We start from the raw sequence: 10000 nt of genomic DNA, 5'->3' as shown, positions 1-10000 counted from the left end.
GATCCCAGGGAGTTGCTGTGGGCGGGAGACTGAAGATTGAAGTAAAGTAAGCTTGAGGGTTAAGGAAAGATATGTGGCAGAAAAGGTGAAAATGCCATCACAAGAGAAGTACATACTCAGAGCTCTCATTAGCCAGGGGATCAGTGAAGGCTATTGCAAGTAGTCCAGCCTTTGGGAATTTGACTGTAAGTGGACCCACTGCACAGAAGCTTGCAAGCTTTCACAACTCAATCACTAAGCTTTTTCAAAATAAAAAAGAGGGAGGCTTTGCCTGCTAGGCAGGTCTTTCTATATTCTTGGAGAGCTAATTATTTCTTATTGTTTTATGGTTTTTTTGTCTTAAATTATCTTTCTTTTCCCTAAGCTGAAATATTCCTGGTTTCAAGAATGTGAGGATTTTTTTATCTTTAGGAATATATGTGACAAAATATAGGTGCTTCTCAGACAGCTTGTCAACTCTGGTGTTTGCTTTTGTACGTAAGATACATAGGTAATAGTTCAACAAATTGTGAAAAAACATTACATTGTGCTAATCTCAACTGAATTTCTCAGAGGTTATAGAGTATCAGGATGAAATAAACTTTTCCTAAGCTTCTTTCTTTCCTTTATTTAAAAATACATAATGCTATTATAGGACCAGTTTAAAACATTTTTCACAATTTAATGAATAATATTAGCACTGAAATTTATAGATTTAGAAGGACTAGTTAGAATGTACTTGAAAATATAAACTTGGTATACATTTTCACATGTCTGAGAAATAGATGCTGTATATGGAAATTTTATGTATGTGTGCAAAACAAAGATGTCTTTAGAATATAGACCATGATATGAAAATATGATTTTGAAATATTTGAGAATAATTAGTTCACCAGAACCATCAGTATTATCAAATATCTTCAATTATACTATGAATAAGAATTATTAAACTCCAGGTACAGAATCATAATGTTGTAATAAAATGCATCTACATAACTACCATCATTTTAAATTCCTCATTGCCCTTTCTTTAAATGAAGTAGCATAAAATAAGCACTCAATTGTGATATTGTATACTATTGCATAATGAAATTTTAATGTTTTGTTTTCTGTGCTTTAAACTGATTTTATTTGTGATCCTGGAGGAAAACATAATGCCACATACTAGATGGTTAAATATATTTATAGCTGATTGACTTGGAAGATAACATTGTCATTTGTTGTACTTATGTTTCCCACATGTTTGTTGTTATTGGAACTCTAACAGCATTTGATTTGTTAAAGGTAGTCATCATCATTTTAAACAATGTGTTAAAATGTTCTGCAACTTTGTTTCATGTAGTCTTTTAGAATGAAAACATGAAATTTCATTAAAATAGCTTTTCTTTAAGAAGACCTTAATGTGTGAATTTTGTTAAATCAGTAAAAACCAGTGACAAATATTTTATAATGTTACTCTTTATTTGGTAAAAACTATAGTTGATTTCATTATAATAAAAATATATAATTTTCTATAACAAATGCCCTTTCTCAAATCATCTGTTAAAGGACATCTATTTCAGCTTTTAAAAATTAAAATTGTCCATGTGCTTTTTCAATTTTTGTTCTTACACATTCAACTATGTCCTTCATATTTGGCATTTTGATTTATTAGGCAATCTTAGTATTAAAGACATTTAGCAAAGCAGTACTAGATTTCAAATGCACTATGCATGGTGTCCATGATGAATTAATTCCACTAGAGCACAAAAGTTATCATTATTTAAATGCAAGTTTCTTTAAGAAGTTTTATATCACAGTCAAGTTTTAAGACTCAGAATTTAGGTACAACTTGCTGTAATTTCTTGTTGCATATGTAGGTTTTCCCCACTCTTTTGCAAATATACATAGAAATCTTTAATATTGTTAGCATTAAAAATTTATAAATGATTAAATTAGATGTGTTTGAGTATAAATGTTAACTTTTTAGGTTTGTTGGTTGTACTTTTAAAAATGCCCTGTTCAGTATCCTTTGGATTTAAGGAATATATTGGATAAATCAATTGCAAGCTAGAATAATCTGATACTGGACATAAAGTGTTTTTTAATTCCACTGAAATACTTTTTAAATTACAAATAGCTACAAACTTTTAAATGTACTGTTATTTGTTCTTCATTTTAGAAGTCATTGCTTTTTATTCATTTGTTGCATTCATAATAAGATGTCATATAGACAAAAAATTAATACTATGGTAACAAGAATATGAGGTGCAGAGCATGTACACAGAATGTGGAAGAAAGCAGAGACCATTTTTGCCTTCTTTGCATTTCTTGACATATATATTCAGCTCAGTTGATCAGTGGATCTACATCATACACAGACACACACACATACACACACAGGCACAGACACAGACACAGACACACAAACATACAGACACACAAACATACACACAGTAGGAACTGGAAGAAAGGAAGGAAACAAGACAACTGTGGAAGATGAGACAGGGGGTGAAAGCAAAGATAAAAGAAGACCAGAGAGAAAAGATTTGAGTAAGCAACAAGGACCAATAGTGTCCCTGGTGGTGGCTGGGGTAACACAATTAACTATTCCTGCCCAGGCCAAGCCTCCAACTTTTGAACACTGCAGCAAATGCAGAATCAGATGTATTCAGATTTCTGTTATTGCTCTGACATATAACTATCTTGTTTGGTACCATTTTATATCAGAGAACTTATAACTCTGAGAGGAAACTATAAAACCAACAAATCTAGCATTCAATACTACCCTATCATAAAGTAAGGAGGCCTAATTGAGCTATGTCTTTATATCCTGCTATTTGTACAAATAAAAGACTACATCTTGATGCAAAATAAACACAAAAGCACTGTTGTGACTATAACAGGGAGTCATATACTAATTTATATAATAAGTGGTTGTGCACGCTTTATTCAAGATTATGGCTGCAAGAAATGGCATGAATTGCGGGGTGTGTTTAATGCTGGATTATAGCAATTTGAAACATGTCAAACACATGGCTAATGCCTCATGCTTCACTCATTCTTGCGTAAACCTGCATAGCCACCATCCATTATACCCTTGGTAACAACACAATTCTGAAAGTAAATATTGTTACACTAAGTAACCTTTCAATTCAAGTTGTTTAGGAAGAGAAAATGCAATCTTGTGCAGTCAGTTCCAGTGTCAGTTTAATGTTTCAAAAGGGAAGTGGTGTAGAGAATAAGTATCTTTATAGTGACTTGCTTAAAAAAAAGAAAAAGGGAAGAATAGAAAAGTTAATGCAAAGGAGAAAAGTAGAGCTGCATTACTTGAGTGCTAGAGCTGAAGAGTTAATTTCAGATGCGACTGAAAAGTTGTGAATGATGGAAGACTTAAGGTTTTAACTTATATTCAGATAAACATTAAAATAGTGACTCCCGAGTGCACCTTTCCCTGTAATTATCTGAGATTTATTTTCACTGATTTTTGTAAGATGTTTGTGGTAGGATTGAGAAGAATGAATAATTTAGTTTGATATGTTAGGGACCACAAAATAATTCACTTGAGAAGAATAAACAGAATTTGTAATTATTTAAAATATACTCAAAAGATAAACAGCACCTGCATTGTGCTAGACATAGGTTCTCTGGTGAGAAAATAAGCAAGGGAGTATTATTAGAAGAAATTTGGTAAATGCCTAAAAAGTACGTATATTACCTTTGAAGAAATATCTCCTTTACAGTACACACACTGCAAATCTTCTTTAGGTCATACACACATTAAATACACAGTAGTCCTTCTTTTCCCTATTAATAATGCTTGTTTCAATGTTCCTATTTTGTGGAGTGGAAGTACTATCATTGTTACAGGTTTTTTTTTTTAGCATGATTTTACTAACTCTTAGATGATTGAACTTAAAATGTAAATCACGCTTTATACTCCAGAGGATTTATAAAGTCAAAAACTCCACAAGGGTTATGAAAATCATTTAGTTAACAGGGAATGGAAGTATGTGGGTCTTTCTTCATAATTGTAATAAAGCTTTAGACACATGGTTCTTGCTTGTTGATTATTCATAATTATTTGATAGCCTTGTTTATAACACAGTAATGCATGCAAAATTCTTCAATTTATCCAATTGATCCTGACATAAATACACCAAGATTAGCATTAAATGCTGCACCTATCTGTTAGATTTGAAAACACATTTCTTCATTTTTATTCTTTGTTTTTTCAAATTCCACCCAGGAATGATAAATTGAATGATGATATAAAAACACACACTTACACATATTCTTTATATAATAATGTTCAAAATAAAATTTAAATATAATGTATAGAAGTTATGTCTTTTTTTTATAGTTGGAGAACCGAAATTACAATTTTCATATTACTAGTAAAGGCAATCAGACTATTTCTCTGAATATTTTACACATTGTACATGTAAAATTTATGCCTAATTTGAATACTTATTAGCCACCCAATCTCAGAAAAAAGTATTAGCTTTGTTTTTTTCTTATAATATCCATCAGTGTTTGTTTCCATCTGCATGATTTTTCTGTTACTATTCAGTAAAACATATAACAAAGCTTATTTACTCCAGATACATTCAGTTCAAAAGTTGTTTACTTTGGTATCAGTGATTACTTTCTATTTTTCCTATTTTTTTAAAATTTTTTAAAAGCATAGTTTTAAGTTGTGTATGTGGTTTTTATTACACTAAGTGGCTTTGCTAATCTAGCTACTGATGGTCTCTCATAAATCAGTATGCCATTCAAATCACTTTTAAAATTATAGAAATAATATACTATTTTAGACTTTGATGAAAATATCTGCTTGAATGATTAAGTTATAGCTATTAACTTAAATAACTCTAATATCAGCATTTAAAAATACCTACTGGATATGTGTTTGTGCTCCAGAATGTGTCCTTGTGTTTGTGATCACATTTTATATAATATCTGGGCCAAAGGATTTTTTATGACAGGAAGAAATATTAAGCTTACCTTTGCTTTATAATAAATATATCTCAAAAATTTAAATGGACAAAAATCTCAAAATAAATGAAGTTTAAACAAATGAAGTTATAGAATGGCAAATGCAGTGTCTTCCTTGGACCGAGTCCACTGTAGGTGGCATTTCCATTAAAGTCACAGCATAACCAGGTTGTTTCTGAAATTCTGTCTGGGGAAGCAAAACAGAGAAGTGCATCTATAGAGTGATGGCATAGGATTCAGATGTCTTTGAGAGCCTAAACCACAGACTGAAGATGTACTGTGAAATTCTGGTGTGTAAGAGCACATTGGTTCTTTATTTACTGCGAGGATTTCCACTGATCTTGGCAGGACATCTCATTGCTATCCTGAAAGTACAGTATATTTATGCAGTGAAAATGATAAAACATTTATTACTGTAGAGAAGGTAATATGCATAATTTATGCTGTTTTTAGCACAATCATTAGTGATATTCTTGATAGATTTTATTTCCAGCTTTCATATCTAATACATGCCTAGAAAATTAATTTTATATCTTTCATTTATTTGCCTATGTTAAAATTGAGTTTTAAGTCATCTTCAAGTGAACAGTTTGATTGCTGCTCATGCATAAGCTTAATTACTTCCCAGGAAGGACAGTATTAAATGTTTTAAATGTCAGAAAAAATAAATGAATATGAGCTGTTTGATTAAAAAAATAGGCAATATCAGACGTGTTTGCAGCAGGAGCTTTTTCTTAAAATGCCTCCAAGGCAAAATTTTATTTAGTGACAAAAAAGAGAAACCCATTATACTATTTATCATTGGTTGATACCATATGATTTGTAACACCCTTACAAAATTTTAATTTTGTATGATTAGCTGTGCATCATTAAACAACAGCCTTGCATAAGATATGCTGTAAAATTCTGACAGAATCAAGATAGTGAATATTTAAAAAAGGCTGTATAGTCATCCATGGTTGTCAAAGGTAGATAATAGGAAACAGTACAGTGTGTGCAATTGTGCTTTCATTTAAACTGGTTTTATAGGTAGTCTTTAAAATGTGGTTGTTCATAAATGCTATTGACCATGCTATATGCATGGTACGTTACTTTGGCTGTTAAATGTAGCCACACAAACATTGCTTATAGAAACCGTAATTTCAGTGATTAGTGTCTGGAGAAAAACTGAATTTGTATTGCTTTTCTAGGTAAATGACTATTCAAGGCTTTCTTTCTTTCTTTCTTTCTTTCTTTCTTTCTTTCTCTCTTTCTTTCTTTCTAAAGATGCTGTCTCTGTAATTGGCAGAGAGGGACATCTTGATAATGGAAGTGTGAAGGTGTAACGTGTGTTAATTGATACTTCTTAATCACTTTTAGGTATTAAGTCATGATGCAGGAATCTGCGACAGAGACAATAAGCAACAGTTCAATGAATCAAAATGGAATGAGCACTCTAAGCAGCCAATTAGATGCTGGCAGCAGAGATGGAAGACCAAGCGGTGACACCAGCTCTGAAGTAAGCACAGTAGAACTGCTGCATCTGCAACAACAGCAGGTAAGTTTTGTTTTCCTCAGTATCTCCTTCAAACAAATAAGACTGCTTTCTTAAATGTTACCAGTGTATTCAGAGCCAATTGAGTGTGTTGTTTTATGCTAACAGATGCTGAGAATTTATTATTGTTTGGAATATGGTTGAAAGATGAAGAAAGGTAGGATTTTCATATTAGTTACGTCATAGCAGAACTAAAGTGTCCTTCAGGTGTCAGGCTATTAATTAAACTTGCAGGATGATTTTTGAAAGGTTCTATAAAGCTTTGTAACAAATATTTTACAGCTTCTAATTTACTGTCTTAACACTGAGCTGCAGAACGTGGTACTTAGTTTTCCACCAGAGGGCCACATTACTTGATACTTGCTTATACAGTGAATTCTTCCAAGTCTGAGCTGAGGTGAAAAGGAGCACAGGACTTTTCACAACACAGATGCACGCTATGATAGTTGTAAATATTAGCTCTTAATTAGTTGGAATCTGTAGAAGATTGCAAAACATGTAAACAGTATGATGATCTGTGTTGCTTTTCTTAAAAACTCATTTCAAGATATTTTTGATATGTGTTATTGACGACATTAAATAATTACTTTTTTTGTGTTTGCCTGGCATCTCATAAAATGAAATTATGCTGTTTAAATCTAGAAAAATACACAAGTGATGAATAAAAGCACCCTTTTCAGCAGTCCATTATTCTTTCAATGAGACAGGATCATTATTTTTTTTCAATTTTGTTTGTCAGAGAATTTTCCTTCTAACCGAGGAATAGTCACTCCTTTCTTCACTGACTCAAGTCTGCAGAAACAGTGACAGAGAACAGAAAGCTTTCAAAGCATATACTTACATTAGGCCAGAATGGGCATACCTGTTTTAAAATAGAGACTATTTCTTTAAAACTCTGGATTTGCACTCATATGAAATACAAAGAATAATTAAAATTCAATCCATTAAAATAATGGATTTGTACTAAAAAGTGTTTCAATTTGAGTGATACATCATTCAGATTTTTACAGTAGTGTATAATGGGGAAAAGGGAAATCTCAAAAGTTAAAGCATATGCCCCCATTGAGCTAAAATTTAGTGGAATTATTATTTTAAGTGATAGCATTTAAAAAGTTGCACAAATCGAATAATGTCTTAACCTTTATGCATTGTTTTCAAGAATAACCTTTTAGAAGAGGTAGGTATGACACTTTGAGTAAGTTATATATTATTTTAGAATTATGTCATTTTCACAGACAGCAGTTATTAGGAAGATAATTTTTAGTCTGAAATATTTTGTTTTAACCATTATGGATATGAAATGCTGAAGTCCTAGAATAGGTACATTTTACAGATTAAGAAATGCAGCTTTTAGGATAGATCTTTTCTTCCTTTAATATATTCTCAGAAAAACTACACCAGTGAAGTGCTATATATTCTACTAACTCCCCTTAGTAAGAGTCCTAAGCATTTATAGCCAGATTCTGTTTGCCAGAGAAACCAGTGGACAGCATTTATAAAGACAATTGAAAATAACAACTAAAAATGAACATTGCTCCTGAGAACTGATAGATGAGAGGTCCAGAGGGAAAATGGCAAGAAATGATTTCTCTTCTTCCACAACTATGATTAGATTTAAATAAGCAGAAAACAACATAAAATAATGGCACTACATTAGAGTACTGTGGAGGCAATTTGTTAGTAAGTCTATAAGGTGTGTTTATAACAAGTTTGAAGTTTACTTTGCTCTACACAGTTCATTTATGTAAACAAAGTAAATTTAAAAAGTTATGCCCCTTATAGGATTTAGAAACTTTAGTCATGGATTGCTTATTTGTGGAGCATCTTTTATAAGTGATTTCACACAACAGGTATACTAGATACTTAGATATTATAGGAAATACCTATAGAAAGGCATATAATATTTTAATAAACAAGCATGTAAAATATGTTTAAATGGCCCTTCTCTTGCTTATACTTCAATTGTATTCACAATTAGATGCCTGCAGTTATTTTTCTGACCTTCCATTAGTGTATTTGAGAATAGATATTTAAGCTCATTAAGAATTATTATATATTTTCTATAAAATTAATGTAGGTAGCTACTTTTATTTGTGCCATATTCCATATATATCAGGAGAACTAAAAACCATGGAGAAATAGTAACAGCAATAATGTATTCTACTTTTTAAATTACAAACACTTAAGGAGTGATATTTGATGTTTATCATTACATGTCATTTAAGTATTAAGTTTTACATAAACTACTAAATTGCTGCTTGTAAATATCATGGACTAATTGTTGTTGACGAAGATCTCTTATTTAAAAATATAAATTATGAGGCAATGAGTGATGAAAAAAGTAAAATTTATTTTCCATGAAATCTGCCATACTATGATCTGTTGGAGAACACAATGTTTATATTATTTTTTATGGCCTTTGCACTTCTTTAGAGATGGTGGTTTTACTTAAGTCATTCTGTATTTAAAATGAAATGTTGATGTTGGGATACATTGCAGGAAACAATGCCAAATGGATTGATGGAGTAAAAAATGGATTCGTAAACTATATACTGTTTTTCATATTGTTTATTAGGATTGAAATATTTCTGAAAGATGGGATGTCTGTAAATTTTAAAATTTTAATATATTGGATATATTCATGGTTGCCACATCTTTGCAGTATTCTTTACTGTTTTATATTCATCAAAAAATTAGTTTTCAAAAAAAGCTTTCTCCTGATAAATTAGTCTCTCCATTCTTTTGTAATCTTTTAAAATTAGTTCTAAATACTGGAATGTATAATATATGGCGATGGCATATTTCATATGTTTTCTTAGATTAGCCAAATTGAGAAATTATTCTGCATTAGATGTAGAGTTTTATTTTGATATTTGGTTTGCAGAATTAATTGTTTGTGTCACTAAGGTCAAAATAGTTGCTAAAAAGTTGATTGCTTTACAGGGTAGATTTGAGCTTGCATTTTGAGCATTCATTAAGTCAGATAATTTTTTGAATGTTTTATGAGCTTGTACTGCACTGAAGGTGCTTCAGGTGGTGATGCTTAAAAACATCTGGTCAGTACTTTCTTACTGTTAGTACTTTATTCCTGATTCATCCCAGAGTCTCTGAGTGACCACTTAAATGCTAGAATTCACAAATTATATTTTCTTAAAGAAACTAAAAATGCCCACATTTGATTTTCAAAATCATATTTCACATTTAATAAATATCATCCTCTGTAGTTTTAACATTTTATTTTATTTAGAAATATTTAACCTGATAATTTGATCAAGGAGACAAAAAACTTGTAAAACCCTGTTTATATTAAAGAAATGAATATCTGTGCTAACTTTAGCATTTAAGCATATTTGGTCTCATTCTGTGCTTGTTTTCTGTTTCTCTGTCTTCATTGAGATGTTTAATGTTGATGTATAAATAAATAAGAATTTAGTTTTAAATAATAGAGCCACAATAACCTCTCACACAGATATTTTAAAAACATAAAATATATTTGCTTTCCCCTCTATT

The 10000-nt window shown here is 31.0% G+C and overlaps 1 protein-coding gene across 23 annotated transcripts in view; it reads left to right on the top strand.

Moving 5' to 3' along the window:
• The window catches only part of Foxp2 (forkhead box P2), a 569728-nt gene that overhangs the window by 325307 nt on the left and 234421 nt on the right, over positions 1-10000 (top strand). For 18 of the 23 annotated variants that reach the window (XM_063241981.1, XM_063241979.1, XM_063241973.1 and 15 more), the window contains one exon: positions 6316-6493. In XM_063241981.1, the coding sequence (XP_063098051.1) occupies positions 6326-6493 (168 nt within the window). In that variant the 5' untranslated portion in view covers positions 6316-6325. Of the gene's footprint in view, positions 1-6315; positions 6494-10000 lie in introns of those variants that run through there. The other 5 variants (XM_063241997.1, XM_023567327.2, XM_063242006.1 and 2 more) reach the window with 2 other exon arrangements.

Source organism: Cavia porcellus, unplaced genomic scaffold (assembly GCF_034190915.1).
Source record: "Cavia porcellus strain 051 isolate PalLab524CR breed Dunkin Hartley unplaced genomic scaffold, mCavPor4.1 scaffold_2, whole genome shotgun sequence".
Taxonomy (NCBI): Eukaryota; Metazoa; Chordata; class Mammalia; order Rodentia; family Caviidae; genus Cavia; species Cavia porcellus.
This window is presented reverse-complemented; position numbering and strand designations above follow the sequence as displayed.